At 38.5% G+C, this 20876-nt stretch overlaps 2 protein-coding genes across 2 annotated transcripts in view; both read left to right on the top strand.

Moving 5' to 3' along the window:
* Nucleotides 1–20876, top strand: part of LOC112057716 (uncharacterized) — a 241449-nt gene that overhangs the window by 195345 nt on the left and 25228 nt on the right. The window lies entirely within an intron of this gene.
* The window catches only part of LOC112057711 (uncharacterized), a 37292-nt gene continuing 16447 nt past the window's right edge, over nt 32–20876 (top strand). Inside the window, exons 1-3 of the mRNA XM_024098232.2 lie at nt 32–411; nt 5636–5822; nt 6426–6530. Of these exons, the coding sequence (XP_023954000.2) occupies nt 263–411; nt 5636–5822; nt 6426–6530 (441 nt within the window). The 5' untranslated portion in view covers nt 32–262. The remainder of the gene's footprint in view (nt 412–5635; nt 5823–6425; nt 6531–20876) is intronic.

The following is a 20876-nucleotide window of genomic DNA, read 5'->3' as shown; positions in this document are numbered from 1 at the left end:
ATGACATTGACAATGTCATTATCACTTGGTGACATTGACACTTTGTCTCTTCAAAGTTCAAAATCGGAATATGTTTACGAAATATGAATCATGTATTTCATAACTTATATCTCTGAAAACATTACATAGAACTGCAAATTCTAACAGATAGCTGTATCTAGAACAAGTCTAGACGTGATCGGCTCAATGAAAGTGGTTTTATACCGTCAAATATCGGCGGTTTTGTTTCGTTTCAGTGTAGTGGTTCGGATTCCGCGCAGACATGCTCGAGTGCCTTATAAACGGGCGCAGCTTCGGCTGGCGGTTCAGTTCGATCCAACCAACGATGTCGGAGGTTGCTAACCAGTGCCCAGTCGAGGATACCAGCTTGTTCGACATGGACGCATGCTATGAGACTTTTGACAAGGATGGGTATGATTATTCAAATTTTTGAATGATTGTGCAAGTTTTAGAGCTTGGCGGAAACCTTGAGAACTAAGCTTGAGGTATTCACATTACATAGGAGAACATAGCATTTCATATTGTCATAGCTTCATGGATGCAAAATTGCATATTTACTTCAGCGCACACTTGTGATGTAAACACAATGCTACCATTGTCCTACACAATTTCCCATAATTAAATTAATTACACTGCAACGTTTATGTACTCTATTATTAGTTCAACAACAATTTAAGACTATTATAAAACTTTTTTCCTCTGGATCAGTAACCAAATATGTAAGTAGTACTACAAAATATTCTCCTCGAGGTATTGGAGAGAGATTAACAGTTATAGTATTATCTCTATAAGTGGTGTGCATTTCATAGATGCAAAAATCTGCTTATGGATTGAATACTCAATTTGGACTTGTGAGAAGAAATTTTTTATTTTATAAGTATGTTTAGCACTAATGATCTGACTGTAGCACTTAAAACAAAATCCTACACACACACCTAAAAAGAAATGACATACTTTAATAGTGTCGCCTAGACGAGAGCCCTTTTGGGTTAACAAAAATATATATAAAAACAAAAAAATTAGGAGTAGATGGTTTGCTGGAATCACGCTCCAACTGCCAACAGCCTCACATCACATCTGATTAAAGTTGAAAAACTGATTGCAAATTAAATTAGAACAAAAAAAAAACAAATATGTATGTTTATTGCATACCCTAGTCAAAACCCTTATGCACTATACTGATCTTTATTAACCAAGAGGCACAGACAACCTTATAATTAATGTTTTTAATAATATTTGAATATGTGTAATATAACTTTCTTTATCAAAGAAAAATTAATTGTCTTTGAATTACACACTTTAACCTGCCCTAAAAAATTGCATTGCAATATAAACCCCATTTAGGTGATATTTACAGTAAGATCTGTGGTTTTTAAGACAGTTGTTATAAATAAACACCAGTTGTGTGCACAAGATTTTCAACTAGGGTAGGCTCTCTACATACATATTGTACAAAATGGAAAATTCCTCCTGTAATACAGGACTGTTATGATACCTCAGGGTATGCATTGCGTTCATGCTTTTATGATGTGCACACCCTTGATACATATAGTCAGAAATAGAACCTGCTCTTTTAGAATGCTCTTAATTTATTTAAAGTAAGTTAAAACTATTAAATACATATTCTTATATAAATGAGTATTCTTATAATCAGGCTAACTTAACTGTGCCAAGGCTGGCAAAGAGTAATTTTTCTTTTGAAACAATTAACTGTATTAAGTTAATGGATATGACAAAATTCCCAACTAAGTAATATTAATAAATAAAGGCTAGTTGACACTCTTTTCTAAGCCTTAATTTGTTTATTATCATTCTATTAGATTGTATAAATGTTTTCTATAATTTCAGGTTCTTAAAAATAGATAGTAATCTTATAGTAAATAAAATTTATGCTCCTATAGTAATCTTATAGTATTTTTAATTAAAATTAATAATACAAAATTGATATTGTGTTTATTATATATGATATGAGTCAACAACCTGAAGTGGAATAGGCAAACTGCTTCAGGTAGGGTAGAAATCTAGAACCTTTCTGATTTCATTCTATTCTTTAATTGTTCAAGTAGATATTATATAAATCACAATAAATATAATAAACATTATATGTATACAAAACATAACAAACATTTTTAGGACAAAATATATTTAATCAGAAACCAATCATTGCACATTTTTATTAGTAGAATAGTTACTTGTGACAGCCTATCTTGTAAGTACTACTGTCATATTTTTTTTTTGTAGAAAGAATATTTGCCATATTTTTTAAATATGACCAATATTTCCATTTCCAACTAGTCGGGAAAGACTGTTAGGAGTAGGTATGATAATAGACCAACAGGGAGGACATTGAACCACCACCCCTCAGTGATGAGTCCGACCGCTCTTACCATTGAGCTTTTGAGGCTATAATTAATTTATTACTGCCACCAGCATATTAACCAACCTGCTGATTTGTAAAGCATATTCTTAGCATATTCTAACCTCAGGTGGGTTATCCTTATTGGTTGTTCTGTAGACTGTATTCTAAAAATTATTATTTTTCTTTTGGTTAGTAGATATATTTTTGTAAATTAATTTCCTGCTTTTGATGTGAGTAGGTGTCAATGTGGTAGTGAAACCTATTTGTCACACTTCACACTTGATTACATCTCAGATATAGGATGAAAAATTGTAATAACAATGGAAAAACACAAGTTCTTGACTTGTGGCTGAATTACAACTAGTAAGCAAACACAAGTTAAAGTTAGTTTAAAATTTAAATAATATCGGGGCAGAGGGAATCAGAAATCGGGCGCGAGCGATGTAGGCAACCATATTGGAAAGAGTCCCCTTAAGGGTCTTACCAAAAAATGTGACAATAAAAATAAATTGATTTTTTTTTCGTGTTCTTTTATCTTTGAGACATGAGGCTTCTCGGTTCCCGAAAAGACACATTTTTACACAAATAATATACCATTACCTGTTACTCCATCCATTCAATGCGGCGATACAATTTAGCAATTATAGTCATGATTTTCCATGCATACGCCAATCAGTCTCACCTGCGCGTGATAAATAATACGCTAATTGGCGTGATCCGCGCCTGGTCATGATGAACCAACACACTGATTAGTGTGATCTCGCCTCGCCATGATAAAATATATGTCAATTGGCTTGTTATATTCCTCGTCATCATAAAATATACGACAATTAGTGTGTTATGCTTCTCGTCATGATAAAATATACGCCAATTGGCGTGTTATACTCCTCGTCATTATAATATAATACGACGATTGGCGTGTTATGCTCCTCGACATGATAAAATATACGCCAAATGGCGTGCTATGCTCTTCGTCATCTGTATCTTTGTATATTATAAAGAGGAAAGATGATTGTTTGCTTTGCATTGAATAGGCTCCGAAATTACTGAACCGATTTGAAAAATTCTTTCACTGTTGGAGAGCTACACTATTCCCGGGTGCTATAGGCTATATTTTATACCCGTATTCCTACGGGAACCGGGACTACGCGAGACTTGCGCCCGGTCGTGACAATATAATACCCAACGGCGTGATTATACAAAAGGCTCGTCATAATAAAAAAAACGTATATTTTCCTAAAAAAAGTCGTCAACCCTAACTACCAGAGTAGGCCTCTCAAAATATACTTGCATATTGCATGTACTTTTACTAACTTTTAACTTGTCCTGACTCTGTCGGGAAACATGTCCCAACTTTTGTACCAGGAACATGCACCGAGCATGTCAGAACTTGTCTTGCTATGACGACAGACGATGTCGCTATGTAGGACAAAGACTGAGTCATGATTACGATGATCGTTTTTATTGTATTAGCCACTAGGCCTAAAAAGGCTGATATCTTCGGTTTGTCTTATAGAATACAAATTCCAAAACCATCTCATTCACGTCAGCTTTCTAACAAAATCGCATCATAATCGGTCCATTTGTTTTCAAGCTACAACGACATAGACAGGCACACGTCGAACCTGTAACAACCCTTATTTTTAGGTTAGGGGTTAAAAGTAATCCATCAATAACTAAATATCCTTAAACTGTTTCTATAATTGAATACTAAAATTGAGAAAATTCTGATCGAATCCGGATGGCGACTATGCCACATACGAGTAGGTACACTAGCAGCTTAAGTGTTTTATTTTCTGTTCTGTGCTATCTATCAATTATGTAGCAGATACAGAGCAGAATTATACTAATAGGTACTAAGTAGTACTAATTAGGGTTGCAATTCCTTCTTTGCTTAGGCGGGGGAAGTCCGTTTTCGTAAACCTTTTTTAACCGAGGTCAAAGTAGAAGTGAAAAAAACCTTAATAAATCTTTATTTCAAATAGGTACATTCATAGGTAGTAGGTACACTTTCTTACAAAGTACAAATATTAATCAAAATCAAAAAAGACAGTAATCAAAATTAAGGAGAGAAGAGACAGAGCAAAATATAGGTACAGGGTGCTCAGGAGTATCTAATTCAAGTCGTCAATAAACCTCCGTAAAATCTTCGCAAAAATTTGCGGAAGCGAAAGCATAATCAGAGGTACTTACTACTAGCGGAACTTTCGCAGTTACGGAAGCAGAGGCGAATTTACGTTACAACCCTATACATTTAGTCGAAAAATATAATGATAGCAACATAACATATAATTGAGTGTGCAAAGCAATGTATAGGAGTAACTCGACACCGGAAGTCTTGTGTATTCAGCTCCAATTTCCGGCGCACCTTGGTGTAACAATACCTACTCTATTTATATTCTTGAAAACCTCATTATGGCATTAAATAGTCTGATCAGCTTTAGCTATGTTAGCATTTTTATGTAGTTATTACATTGTCATCCTTTAGGTACTTTAGTTGATTCGTCATCATCAACGTTTAGTCTATTTTTAATGGTCTATTACCTGGTCTCTCCTAAACTACCCCTCCTAGGAGGGTTAATGCAGCTTGGATCCACCATACTGTTTCAATACTGGTTTACAGGCGTAAGATAAAAATATAGGTAATTTGATTTTATAACAATTACCCTATTAGTACCTATCAAATCTTCTCTCACTCACTCACTCTCTGATTCAGGGGGGTGGATCGTCACCAACTTCCTAACTCCGGGCTGAAATGTAAAATTGTCTATACATCTATACTAATATTATACAGAGGAACGATTTAATTGTTTGCATTGGTTGCAAATAGGTTCTTTCACTGTAGGGAAGCAAGCAAGTATGCCCGAGTGCTATAGACTATATTTTATCCCCGTATTCCTACGGGAACAGGAACCATGCAGTTTCACCCGCGACCAACACCGCGCTTTCCGGTGTGGGGTCACCATTCCAACACCTTGGATCAGAATTGAGGAGATCCGCAGAAAAACCAAATTCACCGGCATAGCTCAACGAGTTGCGAAGTTGAAATGGCAATGGGCGGGCCACATAGTTCGAAGAGCCGATGGACTTTGGGGGCCCAAGGTGCTAGAATGGCGACCCTGGTCGCAGGGATTCGCTGGATGCAGGCGGCTCAGGATCGTGATGTTTGGAAGTCCCTACAAAAGTCCTATGTCAAGGACGTTCATCGGCTGATGTTAATACGATGATGATGATGATGACAATGATGATGATGAACTTCAATATCTCTGTGTACAGTGACGGGCAACTAAATCTGGATGAGTTCCGCCTGATCTGCCGCGCGCTGTTCCGAAACGACAAGGGCCATATCTACCCACTCTCCGAGGACAGGGCGAGCCACATCTTCCAGGTGTTTGACAAGAATGACGACGGGTTCATAGATAAAGAAGAGTTTAGCTTCTGCTGGAATCATTGGATCAAAGTGGTAAGATTTAAAGATAAAGTAAATATCATTTTCTTTTATTGCGTTGGGACGGGATAGGACAATTCCGCTGCCATTAGACGATACTTTTTCTATTTCTTTTCACTTGGTCGCAAGTTAACATGGCCATTAGTAGGGGAGCCCGGGATGCTAAATTTGCAGTTACTAAAGCGTCATGGGGACCGATTACATTTGGTAGATTAAATGATAGGAAGAATAAATGGTAATTTATTTTCTTCGCTTTTAGCGGTGGAAAAACAAACTACTGACTTTAAAAGCAATTTTTATTTCTTTGGCTTACTGAAATTGTCAGAAAATTTTGCACACCTTTTAGTAATTAAATAACTTACTATATCCTTATTTGGTTGAGTATTTCTAAAGTTTGTTTTCTTTTTGTTGCCCTAAACGTACCCACCATTATTAAGCTCTCATACTTGGTGGAGGTACTCAACAACGTGCAAGGTATTGTTCCTTGTATTTGACGCGCTCGAGAAACTGCAAAAATCTCCTCTTCGGCTCCCCTACTATATGTAGTAGATCGTTAAAATAGACTGATAATAATGAACCCCACGTCTCCCCATGTTAACAGCACCCTCCACCCCACAGATAGTCCGTCCAGTGAGCGCGTTCCTGGTGGTGGACGTCCAGAACGACTTCATCTCCGGGACCCTCAACATCAGCAAATGCAACGCGCAACAAGACGGCAGCGAGGTGAGTGTTAGATATTTGTATACAGGAACTACGTGCCTGCCAATGCCAGAGTCCACCAGCCAATACTACGTCGGGATCCCAGGTGTACCCTCGTATAAAAGTAATGTAATGGTATCCACTTAAACGTTAATGACATTTTGACATTTATTATATATTTTCCTCAGTCGCTATTTTTATGCTTTATATCTAATTTTTGGATCTACTTAAATATTTTTTCTTATGAATAATTTTTATTGAATGTGTATAATATAAGTAGGTACTATTGTAAAATATTGGTAAAAATTTGCACGCTGATTTACTCGGTAAATTGTGTTCTATCTATTTGTATCCCACAATTTGGCAAATAAATTATTATTATTATTATTATGATAATATGATGGACTAGCGGACCCCCGCGACTTCGTCTGCGTTGAATTTAGTTTTTCAAAAATCCCTCGGGAACCATGGATTTTTCCGGGATAAAAAGTAGTCTATGTGTTAATCCAGGCTATAATATATTTTAATACCAAATTTCAGCTAATTCGGTTCAGTAGTTGAGCCGTGAAAGAGTAACAAACATTCATATCATCAAAATCATCAGTTTTCGCATATCTCGGGAAACTATGGATTTTTTTGGGATAAAAAGTAGCCTATGTGTTGATCCAAAGTAAAATCTATTTCCATTCCCAGCTAAATCGCTTCAGTAGTTGCGGCGTTATAGAGTAACAAACATCCAAACATCCATACAAACTTTCGCGTTTATAATATTAGTAGGATAGGATAAAATAGTATGTTTCTTGAAGAAAAACATTTTTTCAACACTCTTCTTGATCAGTATCACCGGTGTACCAAAGCGGCGTAGTACACGTAACATTTAAAGCTGTATTATTTCTGTTACCAACAAACTTAGCTGACAAGACAACGAACAAACAAACCAATCATAAGTCTTCAAAAAATGTCGTAAAACTCGGGCTGTACGGTCATTTATGTTTGTTGTTCGTTGGGGACAAATTAAAGATGAATTAAAAATGTCGTAGTTCGTTGTAGAAAACTTTTTTGATAAAATAAAAGAAAAGTGAAAAAAAAATGTATTTTTCTTCAAGTAACATACTTTTAATGATTTTAAACTTATTTCGTGGTTGTTCATTATGAATGTTATTTAAACGGGTACATACCACGATAAAAAGACGAGATTTTTAATGTCGATATTTCGACGCAGTTGCATGGATCGTGGTCACGACGGGACTGAAGTTGCGAGATGAGAAGTGAAGTCAGCTGTTAGGGGCAGAATCGATCTACCCTCTTTCTTTCTTTGGGTCGAAATATCGACATTAAAAATCTCGTATTTTTATCGTGATATGTACCCGTTTAAATAACATTCATAACATGCTTTTATTAAGCCAATAATTTAACCAGATCCTTATTTATACATCATATTATCATCTCCATATACTTTTATAAGAGGGTATACCTGGGTTCCCTGGAACTTTGTATAGCATTATTGTTGTATAGCAATTACATTCCAGCTTTTATAACATGAGGAATATCTGGCACACCAGGCTCTTATTCAATATTTGAAAATAAAAGTTTGTAAAAGATGGCAAATGGATGCCAGTTGCCAGTAACAGCCTAAGTATACCAGTAGTCAAAGTACATCCCTAATGAAAGCGATGCGGCGAACGGTATGCTAATGCCAGTAAAATTGTCATGAGACATGAAATATCAAAGAGAGCTTCCGACAGCGTATATCACTTGATTGGCTCGCGATGACGTTTACGCTTATTAGATAATCGTAGATAGTGCCTCGAAAACCACGCGTCTCATATTGATTGATTTTTTTGAAGTGATAACTTCTTAAGGGTGGGTAGGAGGGAGGACCTCTTCGTAATGTAACGCTTTACTGCGCTATTCTGGCTTCTCTTTCTCTCACGCATACAGGTACTGATAGACTAGAGCAGCGATTCTTGAAGTGGTCCAGGACCCCCAGGGGTCTATGAAAGACTCCGCGGGAGTCTACGTTGACGTGACATAAAAATGGGGGTTCATGATTTGTGAGCGGGGGTCCACGAAAATTGATCTGGTTTCTGGAATGAGGAGTTTTTCTAAATAAAATAATTGTGAATTGGTTGCTGCCTTGTGCTGTAAGTAGATAAAATTTTGAGTTAGCTGAAATAACTTCTTGTCTGGACAATTTTACTAACTTTTTGTCATCCACACACTATCAATTATTTAATTAACTAAGTTATCCATTCTCACTATATTTTTTTCAACTGTTGTTTCGTGGTGGCTGTTGATTCAGTTGCAACGAAAGTTTTACATAAATAAATCTAATCACTCTATTTGTCGAGTTTCGGATAGAAATTTAGCAGGGGGTCCAACGGGATCAGTTAAATTTGAAAGTGGTCTATGAGACCTCCGTGAGGCCTCCGTGGCGCAGTGGTATGCGCGGTGGATTTACAAGACGGAGGTTCTGGGTTCGATCCCCGGCTGGGCAGATTGAGATTTTCTTAATTTGTCAGGTCAGGTCAGGCTGGTGGAAGGCTTCGGCCGTGGCTAGTTACCACACTACTGACAAAGACGTACCGCCAAGCGACTTAGCGTTCCGGTACGGTGCCGTGTAGAAACCGAAAGGGGTGTGGATTTTCATCCTCCTCCTAACAAGTTAGCCCGCTTCCATCTTAGATTGCAACATCACTTACCATCAGGTGAGATTGTAGTTAAGGGCTAACTTGTAAAGATTAAAAAAAAAAGAAAAAAAAAGTTTGGGAACCTCTGGACTAGAGCATTCACTTCTAACAGAACATTGAGTATTCGCTGTTTTTAAATTGTTCGAACTGAACAACGAGCCGAGCCAAGCATAGAGACGCGTAAATATTGCTACGAACATCTTGATAATTCTAGCGAACGCTCTATTCGATGTTTCCATTCCAAACCAATCTGCTCGCTAAAATGTTCTCGTATTTTTCTGTGATGTAACATTCGCACGAATGCTCATTACAAGTGAATGCTCAAGTATATCAGCCTTTACGTCAGCAGGTTTACAGTTCAATGTAGGATGGTGCAGGGGACAGTTCGTTTCACCCTTGAAAGTTTTCCGCGATTCACGATAATAGTACGTATTATGTATGTGTGCTGTCTGAAAAACACTTTAAGTTATCACTTCTGTCGAGCCACGAGAATATTGCTACGAACATCTTGATAATTCTAGCGAACATTCTATTCTATGTTTCCATTCCAAACAAATCTGCTCGCTAGAATGATTGCTAAAATGTTCTCGTATTTTTCTGTGATGTAACATTCGCACGAATGCTCATTACAAGTGAATGCTCAAGTATATCAGCCTTTACGACAGCAGGTTTACAGTTCAATGTAGGATGGTGCAGGGGACAGTTCGTTTCACCCTTGAAAGTTTGCTGCGATTCACGATAATAGTACGTATTATGAACGTCATACAGGCGACTGTCACCGAACCCATGCTGTCTGAAAAACACTAAGTTATCATTTCTGTCGAGCGTCCCGAGACGCACACGTTTTTTTTAATACAGTAAAAGCACCTCATTCTAGATTCCTTTATTCGCGTGTTCACTATTCGCGGATTAAAAAATTACGACCCAATTTCTTTGTTCGCGGCTAAAGATTTCGCTATCCGCTGATCTGGTTGCCGAAAATAACGTAAAATCTGTAAAGGCGGCCACTGTCATACAAGCTGTAAAGAGCGTGAAGTGGTGCCATGTTTTTTTTTTGGCTTGTGTAAGTGCCGTATGCTCCTTATGGGACCTCAGCGGCGTCACCGGAGGGTTTGGGCGAGCGCAGAAGCATCGCCTGATGGGGCCCTAAGGCAGAAGCAGAGAAGTTAGATGGGCGGAACGAAGTGCCATTTTCTTAAATGACCTATGGTTTTATCGATAGCTTGTTAGACTAGAAATCATGTCTAATTAAAGATTTTTGTTTTTCAAGCCAAGGAATGTAACTATGTTAATGTTTTGTGTAGAGGTTGGGAATTTGACATTAGCGCCATTAATAGAAAGAAAACTGGTTTTGACAATACCTCTGCATTCATTTATCCAATAGTCTGTCATGGTCAATTTATAATACACTAGCGGACCCGGTCAAGCTTGGCTTTGACTTATGTGCAGTTCTTCCCTACCCTACCCTACACTACCCTACTCGGAACGTAGCGTCGGAACGAGGTAATGTAAGTACCACGCAATTGGTATTACATTGTGGCTGTTACGTTGTATAGGTAAGTATTAATTAAGCAACAGTTAAAAAAACATCTGGTAATTAACTATTTTTTGGTAAACTCCCCTTCTCCCATCTTGAATCATTATCGAGATTATTAAAAGTTGTTACTAACCAGCTGTTTTATACTGTTGCTTAATTAATTAATAGTTGTACAACTTAACAGCCACAATGTTCTACAAATTGCATGGCATATTATCTCGTTCCGACGCTCAGAATTTTTTATTAACTGGTAACCCGGTAACTCTGACTAGCTAACCTGGGTTACCGGGTTACCAGTTACAGAATCAAGAATTTTCATAAATAAAAAAATTTAGCGTATCATCAGAATGAAGTTATTCATGGAAAATTAACTTGATAGTAATCAATTTTTAACAATGCTCCTCGTAGCCTGAAGTATATACAGTAGAATTCATAGACGTTGCAGGGGCATCCCCAGGGGGTTGTTCACCTGCTGAGTGTCGAATTTATACTGTATGCATTTGGTGCCCCTGGAATGCCTATGAATTCCACTCATAGATTTCCGACGTAAAACCTAACAGTCAGTTAAACCTACGAGGACGCTCGCACACAACCACAGCTTGCGAAGCGTAGAAGCAAGTGAATTCGAATATATGTCTCACACACACACTAAACATCCATTGATTGCACGACATTGAATACGTTGCGAAGAGTGTGTTTGATCGATCGACGCCACATTGATACCTGAAGCAGATATTGCTATCTTAATTACTTACGTAAGCGGTCATGTCTCATTGACTAAGATTAACTCAGAGCTTCGAAGAGTTAATCTCTATCGGCCTCAAAGTCCTTCTAAACCGAAGACAGAGGAGGAGGCATCTATTTAGAGAAAGATTTCGTCCAAAATTCTTAGGTCTATACCAGCTGACTCGGTCTTGGATTTCTTTACAAGACAGAGGTCCTGGGTTCGGTCCCCGGCTGGACCGATTGAGGTTTTCTTAAATGGTCCAGGACTGGCTGGTGGGACGCTTCGGCCGTGGCTAGTTGCCACCCTACCGACAAATACGTACCATAAAGCAATTCAGGTACGATTTCGTGTAGAATCCGAAAGGGGTGTGGATTTTCATCCTCGTCCTAAAAAGTTAGTTAGTGTGCATTTTAAGAAATTAAATAGCATGTGTCTCAAGGTGAAGGAAGAACATCGTGAGGAAACCTGCATACCAGAGAATTTTCTTAATTCTCTGCGTGTGTGAACTCTGCCAATCCGCATTGGGCCAGCGTGATGGACTATTAGCCTAACCCCTCTCATTCTGAAAGGAGACTCGAGCTTAGCAGTTAGCCGAATATGGATTGATAATGATCATGATGATTTTAATGTTTAAGAAACCTTAAATGGAGTAAAAATGAATATAGTAATACACAAAATAAACAAAGCTTATTTAACGACGCAAGTAGTTTCAATGCTATCACGATGAAAAATTATTATGCCAGTAGTTATGCCTACTGAAACAGATATTTATTAGACAGCTTGCTTTATGGCAGTCAAATATAATCAATGTGAGTTGGGAATGTGGCCAAAATATGGTACAATTTGGTAGGCAAGTTAGTATTGCGTGGCTCAGGTAAACGTACATAATAAACTTCTCCAAAGTCGTCCTAGTTCCTTGGGGTTAGCGGTGCATGCAATGCGCTTTTTAGGGTTTCGTAGTCAACAAGATAAGCAGTATTGATCTGACTAGGTAGATCGAAGAGATCAATCGGGTTACCGAGAACCGCTAGATGCTGACGGATGAAACAAACATAATCAATTAATATCAATAACACTCACGATAGTTTAAAAAGATCAATATTTTGTTCTCCGACCCATTTAATGTAATTAAATTCTTTTGCGATAGACTTAAGGTTTATTCTATAGAACAATAAGGAAAAATTAGTCAGAATGTTTACCAATTTCTGCTGGACTTGTTAAATTACTTAAGAGTAGGTCTATAATTCTAGTACTTAGTTATTCGTATAACGGGATGTCTGTTATTAACTCAATTGATGATGAATCAACGATCAATGCACATGCAATTCTGCTGGGTATTTCCCTGAGGGACATAACCTGTCAATTCAATACCCACATGATTAACGTAAACGTTGAGCACACGTCTTTAATGAACTCTCTTTTGCAGTTAGTTTATAAACTGTGGTTTTTATAGTAATAGGTCCTTGAAATATTGAGATTTGGATTCTGGTCTACGTCCATGGATAATGCCTAAGACATACCGCAAAGCGATGAAACATTCTGGTATGATGCTGCGTATTAGAAACCATCCAGAGGTATGGTTAAAATAATCTACCTCTTCCAAGTTAGCCTACTACCATTTTGAGACTCCCCATTTCACATGTGGTGACATCGCAGTAAAGGGCTAACTGTCTGGCTAAGGGTCTGGCTGGTGGGAGGCTTTGGCCGTGGCTAGTTACCACCCTACCGACAAAGACGTACCTACGATTTAGCGTTCCGATACGATGTCGTGTAGAAACCGAAAGGGGTGTGGATTTTCATCCTCCTCATAACAAGTTAGCCCGCTTCCATCTTAGATTGCATCATCACTTACCATCAGATGAGATTGTAGTCTAGGGCTAATTTGTAACGAATAAAAAAAATAAATAACTTGTTACTTGGCAAAAAGAAAGAAAAAAAGCCACGTGAATAAATCCTCCAACAAAGTGATATTTATACAACATAGATTCATTCAGAAAAGTTCTTTTTTTTAAGGGAATTTAAATTTTTAATGAGAGGGCGATTTTTGTATCAAAGTCTCTTTGAAGTAAGAAAATTCCCTATCCACGCGAGAGAACCAGTATCGTTTTGTAAAGAACGTAAAAAATAAGTAAAGCTATGGATTTATGGTAAATTTGACAGCAACAAGCAGCCCTACTGTGCCGTGAACACATTTCAATTGAAATCGCTTCAGTATAACTTATTAGAACAACTCAAAACTCGATTTAAACCGTACTAAATCGGCGTGCTCCCGCCCGATTGTGGTGCGGGCTCTTGTTAGGGTTGCCACCTGTTTTCTGTCATGAAAGTAGCATTATCGCCCAGGGATGCTTTCTTGTGGCGCTAAATGCGACCATGCGACCGAGTAAATATCGTCTAATGGCAGCGGAATCCTAGTCCCACCTTTATCGTCCCTATGCAATGAAAAAGATAGCGGTATGCACCGGTTGCGCCACCATTAATCGAATTTTGTACATTTCTCTTCATGAGATGTAATGGAGCACCCGCTCCTTAAATACTCACTTATTGTTCATTCTTGTAACACACCAAGATTTCTCAATCACATTTCGTTCGTGTATTCTTCCTTCATGAATTTTCATTTATTAGAGTTGTCAGGATTCCGATAATAAAAACTTCTTGATTATTTCATCATTTTTTTTATTATTTCAAGTACTGATATAATCTTTTTATTAATGGTATGGTGGCTACTTTCGATTCGGAAAAGCAGACTTTGCAGAGAAGAATCGATAAGAAACTCTACAGTAGCTCTTTTCAAAAAATTTTGGTTACAAGTAGTTTTCTTCCACTATCGTCTTCACTCTATACTCATTTATTGTTCATTCTTGTATCACACAAAGATTTCTCAATCACATTTCGTCCAAGCATTCTTCCTGTCGGCTGTCGACAACCCTTGTTCGGCTGCCGAGTTAGTTGGTGCCAGGCACGCCGTTTCGATAGCCTAATTGCAACTCGCCACCTATACGTGTGAAGGGTGTTTCGTTCTAATTCGAGCGCTGAATGGTGGTGGAATACCCTGACAGCTCGTTTGATTAACACCATCATATTATGGTTGGTGGGCGTTTTGCAAATTCTATTTGTGGATCGTTCGCGGTTGAGTTTGAAAATGGGATGTTTTTCTTCACTGTCTTTTCCTTTAACTTGTCTAGTATATAAACGGATGACACAGATTAAACTAATGAAGCATTATGAAAATATCGTTTTACGTGGTTAGTCTTAAAGGAGGATATTCCAAAAATTAATGCAAAATCTTTGCATTCAACCCTTCGTCGTTAATTGATTGATTGATTTGCAAATCAAAGACGTCGATGTTACAAAGTAACGTATGTCATGGAAAAGTCGTAAGTGCTTGTAAATTAAGCCTTACTTAAATAAATGATCGTCTTTGATGGCCATTTGACCCAACAATGTCCGTGGATCTATACCTGGTTGAGCTTTGTAATAGGTGGTAAAGTGACGAAACGGTCAAAGCACACATTGTGACTAAAGTGGTGCCGGGTCTATCGCGTGGCAGAGAGGAATACTCCGAGCAGAGTCCTGGACTTGTGACCAATAGATGTAGGTTTAAGGAATTCCTTGACAGTCAATTATCATTAACACTCCCCTTCTCCGCTCATGTTGTTCTTACTAATAGGATATTACCAAATTTGGCTAAGCAGGACCTAGCGAAACTTGGTGAGATCCTATTAGAGCAGCTTTGGATACCCGTTCTAATATTGCATTTAAAGTTGCTGCAATTCTAGAGAAGCCAAGGTCTTTATAGAGACCATTTCTGACAGGACCACATGAAACAACACTATCTGCAAAATCTAAATCTATAAGATATTCTCAAATGGCTTGAATTAATACATCACCGGCTTAGCCGGCTTAGCTTACCGCCTTCATACTGATCAGCAGGTAGAACATATTATGATGTTATTTTTCGCTTTTTAGTTTAGTGGGTACGTTTTTAGGTTTTGAAGTCGGTTGTATTTTTTTATTAAAATTTTTATTATTACTTATATATACTAATATTTTAAAGAGTTTGTGACGTTGTTCTAGGGGGTAGGTAATCTCTGCATTTTGAAAGTTATGAGCTACGTTATGAGTGTCATGTTACATCGCCAATCCCTATATATTCTCTCCAATCTTCTAGTATCTTTATGGTATAAATAGAACATTAAATTATTCTCTAACATATTAGATTGCGGGTAAAATCGGACGATTTCCATTCAAAGTATTAACAATATCGTTACAATAAGTAGTAAGCAAACAATTGGCAGTGACGTGCTCGATTTCATTGAATCAAACGGTTTTATATTGAACAGAACTTATAAAAACAGCTCCGAAGCCGTTTTAAATCATATAAAAATTTGGCAAATTTCCACCACAATGCGGCGCTCGCGGTACCACCGTACCAGGCACTGGCGGTTTCGATAACCAAATTGCATTTCGACGCCTCCTATTTTTAATTTGACTTCGATGAAAGGCTCGACAGGAATTCCGTTTCCGAAGGCAACAAATTGCAATATGCTTTTGTGCAATTTTCAAATTCAAATTATTCATTTCGAAGGTTGAATTTAAATGTCAGTTGATTTCTACACTATAATAATCGATTTAGTAAAAGCTTTTGCCATGATAGCCCAGTGGATATGACCTCTGCCTCCGGTTCCGGAGGGTGTGGGTTCCGATCCCGGGGTATGCACCTTCAACTTTTCAGTTGTGTGCATTTTACGAAATTAAATTTCACGTGTCTCAAACGGTGAAGGAAAAACATTGTGAGGAAACATGCATACCAGAGAATTTTCTTAATTATCTGCATATGTGAAGTCTGCCAATCCGCATTGGGCCAGCGTGGAGGACTATTGGCCTAACCCCTCTCATTCTGAGAGGAGACTTGAGGTATAGGTTGATAATGATGATGTTGAAGCCAGTAACGCTGGCACCATTTCTCAGACAAGCCAGCGCTGACCACTTCACTAACTTTGATGTATGTTAGTTGACATATAGGTACGATTACCAACTAGCTATTGATGGTAATTCTCAAGTCACGTGATTTCGTATTCACTTTTTATTTAATGCGAACTGATCAAAACAGCTGGCCTATTCACTAATTTGGTCTTTATTAACGTCAAAAAATGTCATCTACCTACTGTATGATATCTACGAAGGGTTGTCAATAGGCACCGGATGACATTTGTTACACAGAATCTCAATTTCGTATATGTCAACTTACATACGTCAAATAATTATTATATCAAAATCTTCGTTAGGTTTAAAGTTAAAACAACTACTTTAAAGTTAGAAACAACTTTTCTAACACCTAAAAAAACATATTTAATTAATACCTAACCTAAAAAAGCTTTATTATTTTAAAGTCAGAAATAAGTTTCCAAACACCTAAAACAACATTTGATTGATATCTAACCTAATCGGCACGTTAGCACCTCGTACAGTGCAGCACTGCGGTGCCTGGCACACGGCACACGGCACACAGGCGGATAACCTAATTGCTATCTATCGCCCGCCGTATCGAACTTAAAGCTTCAAACAAACTTTCCCTAAATTAAGTTAGCCCTTGACTGCCTCCGTGGCGCAGTGGTATGCGCGGTGGATTTACAAAACGGAGGTCCTGGGTTCGATCCCCGGCTGGGCAGATTGAGATTTTCTTAATTTGTCCTGGTCTGGCTGGTGGGAGGCTTCGGCCGTGGCTAGTTACCACCCTACCGGTAAAGACGTACCGCCAAGCGATTTAGCTTTCCGGTACGATGCCGTATAGAAACCGAAAGGGGTGTGGATTTTCATCCTCCTCCTAACAAGTTAGCCCGCTTCCATCTTAGACTGCATCATCACTTACCATCAGGTGAGATTGTACTCAAGGGCTAACTTGTAAAGAAAAAAAAAAAAAAAAAATACTGCGATCTCCTCATTTAAAATGACGATGTAGTTAGACGTTGCAGAGACACCTCCAAGGCATCATTCAACCGCTGAGTGTCAAATTCTCAAACGCATTAAGTTTAAATTCGACACTCACTTCGATCCCCACAACGTCTACGAGGATGATTTCCACTGAAAGATAGTAGCTAGCTTAAGATGTAGGGGATATGCACCTAATGCGTACACCCAGCTAAAGCGATCACCTAATTTCTATCTATCGCTGTATCGAAATTAAACCTTCAAACAAACTTTTCTATTCAAAGTTAGCCCTTGACCGCTATCTTACCTACTATTAAGTGACGACGTAGTCTGGAGAGGGTAGCGGACAGGGCTAAAGCGTACACCCAGCTAAAGCGATCACCTAATTTCTATCTATCGCTGTATCGAACTTAAACCTTCAAACAAACTTTTCTATTCAAAGTTAGCCCTTGACTGCTATCTTACCTTAAGTGACGATATATTCTAAGATAGTAGCGAGCATACTTGAAAGAGATGGAGGACAGACGCTAAAGCTAATCTAAGATTGGCTATCGCCCATCACATCGACTTAAAGCTTCAAACAAACTTTCCTATTCAATGACAAGTTGGCTCTTAACTGTATTAAATGCGATGCAATCTAGGATAGAAGCGGAGCTTGGTTTGGATTACAAGTTTAATCTAGCCATACCTCTGACGGTTTTAAGTTTTAACGTGGCAATTGGCATCATACCGAAACCACAGAAAACATTTACGAACACTAAATATTCGTAGCTCGGCGGGACGTCTTTGTTTAAAACGTTTCGATAATATATTGGTTTACCTATCAGCTGTGAAAATACAGACAATTACGAACGGAGTATAATTCTCTGTCTACGCAAACAGCATTGGTCGAAGATGAAACGTATTTACCTACTCGTACTTAAGTAAAACCTGCTGACACATGTTTTAAAGATACGCAAATTATAAGAATCAGGAATCAAGAATTATGCCTTAGGCGTGCATATGAGAAAAGATCAAGCAAAGAGTTTTGTACGAATTTTCCTCTTCGAGGGGTTCAGGATCAGAAGTCAGGTCTTTAAGGGAAAGACGATTTAGAGTCCACCCACCTCGCTGGTTCGATGATGTTTTGTGGGCTATGAGTAGATACTTATTTCCTATGTTAATCATAAAGTTAATCAAAATTTAATTTTTTTTGTTCTCTACAAGTTAGCCCTTGACTACAATCTCACCTGATGGTAAGTGATGATGCAATCTAAGATGGAAGCGGGCTAACTTGTTAGGAGGAGGATGAAAATCTACACCCCTTTCGGCTTCTACACGACATCGTACCATAACGCTAAATCGCTTGGCGGTACTTGTTTGTCGGTATGGTGGTAACTAGCCACGGCCGAAGCCCCCTACCAACCAAAATTTATTATTTCATAAAATCATTCTTTAATTTATGGTATCGGTAGACAATATTTTTGCTCCATTGTACGTTCAACCTTGACTTTCTGCAACCTAACACATTGCTAGGGTTGCCAGGCCTCTGAAATTTGTTGATAATAATCAGGACTTAGTATCTATACATATTACATACCTAATAGTTTATTATAATAAACAACAAACAAACTACATTTTATATGCGAATGTAAGCCTGTTGCGAAACTATACTATTATTACTATTACCTATGTGGTGGTCACACACACATAGATTGTAAATGAAAATGCTACTTAAGCATTTTCGTAATTATGACGAAGTCAATACGGGCGGTTTGTCGCCAGTCGTTACCTAACCGTTGTAACTGATAGTCAATATAAGTGTTTTATCAGTGGAGCCTACTATTATTTATCACCCATAACCGCTACCCGGGACACGACATACCTCACTCAAACCCAAATATATAAGTATCCAAATAGTACTAAAGTGGTACAAAAGTGGTGACCCGACTCGGTTTTATTAGCGGTTATTTCGCACGGGTAGCAACACGTAACGACTCACACATTGGAATTTAAAATGGCTCAACCAGAGGTGTCAGTTTCCGGCGTGTCTGTATCGGCAAGAATTCCTGAATTTTGGACGGATTTGCCGCGACACTGGTTCATACAGGCGAAGGCAGTGCTACACCCGCAGAAGATGTCTGACGAGGCAAAATTTCAGTTTGTCATATCGAAATTAGGAAAAGACGTTATACAACAAGTGACAGACATATTAGTCAAACAGCCGGAAAATGGTAAATATGATACATTAAAAACAAGATTACTTGACATTTATGAGGAGTCAGAAAATAGAAAGGTACAAAAATTGATATCTGAAATGGAGCTTGGCGACCAGAAGCCATCGCAGTTGCTGAGGAAAATGCAAGAGCTGGCAAGTGGCAAAGTTACAGATGAAACCCTTACCATCCTTTGGCAAAACCATTTGCCGGGATGGGTGAGAGGAATACTCACGGCATCAGGTTTAAGCGATATTAACGCTTTGGCCAGAATGGCAGACAAGGTGACAGAAAATGCAATGCCTATACAGGGGGTGGCCGCAGTACGGAGTGCAAGGAGTGATTCTCCAGATGTCATAGCGGAGATCCACAAGCTGGGCGAACGACTAAGAAAAATTGAAAATTCCCAGCGTAGCGGTGGGAGAAGCCGATCACGGTCACACGGCGCGCCACGTACGCGCAACACTAGCGGTAGCAGGAAGAGGACACCGGCAGATCCAGACTGGCTTTGCTACTACCACTATAAGTTTAGAGCCCGAGCACACAAATGTGTTCAACCGTGTACGTGGAAGACATCGAACCAGCCTACTGGCAGTGCGGAAAACTAGCTTCGGTCCTGTCTGCGGCGGGAGGCTGTGACCCGTTGATAAATTACCGCTTGTGTATAACTGACGAAAACAGTAAATTACGGTTTTTAATAGATAGTGGTGCTAATGTGTCAGTGTTACCCCGGTGGGCAGTGCGCGAGAAAAATAGAGCGTGCGAGGACTATAGACTGTATGCCGCGAACGGTACACCTATTAAGACATTTGGGTTGCATAGTTTAGTATTAAATTTAAAGTTAAGGAGAGCATTTCGGTGGACATTTATAGTTGCTGACGTTAGACAGCCTATAATAGGAGCCGATTTTTTAACTAAGTATAAGTTAGTGGTAGATTTTAGTAAACGGAAACTAGTGGATCAGGTAACAAATTTTAATGTTATTGCTAGTATGTCACAGTGCATGGAAAGTTCAATAACTACAATTCATAATCAACACCCACATTATAGTTTGTTAGCTAAATATCCAGATTTAACTAAACCGGTATCTTTTAAGGAAGTTCCTAAGCATAGCGTTTGTCATCACATCGAGACGAACGGTCCGCCTGTTCAATGTCGAGCAAGACCGTTACCGCCAGACCGATACGCTAAGGCTAAAGAGGAATTTCGGTTAATGTGTGAAATGGGAATATGCAGACCCAGTAAAAGCGCGTGGGCAAGCCCTCTGCATATAGTGCTTAAAAAAAATGG

Source organism: Bicyclus anynana, chromosome 22, assembly GCF_947172395.1.
Source record: "Bicyclus anynana chromosome 22, ilBicAnyn1.1, whole genome shotgun sequence".
Classification (NCBI taxonomy): Eukaryota; Metazoa; Arthropoda; class Insecta; order Lepidoptera; family Nymphalidae; genus Bicyclus; species Bicyclus anynana.
Note: the sequence above shows the minus strand (reverse complement) of the source record. Positions and strands in the feature narration are given on the sequence as shown.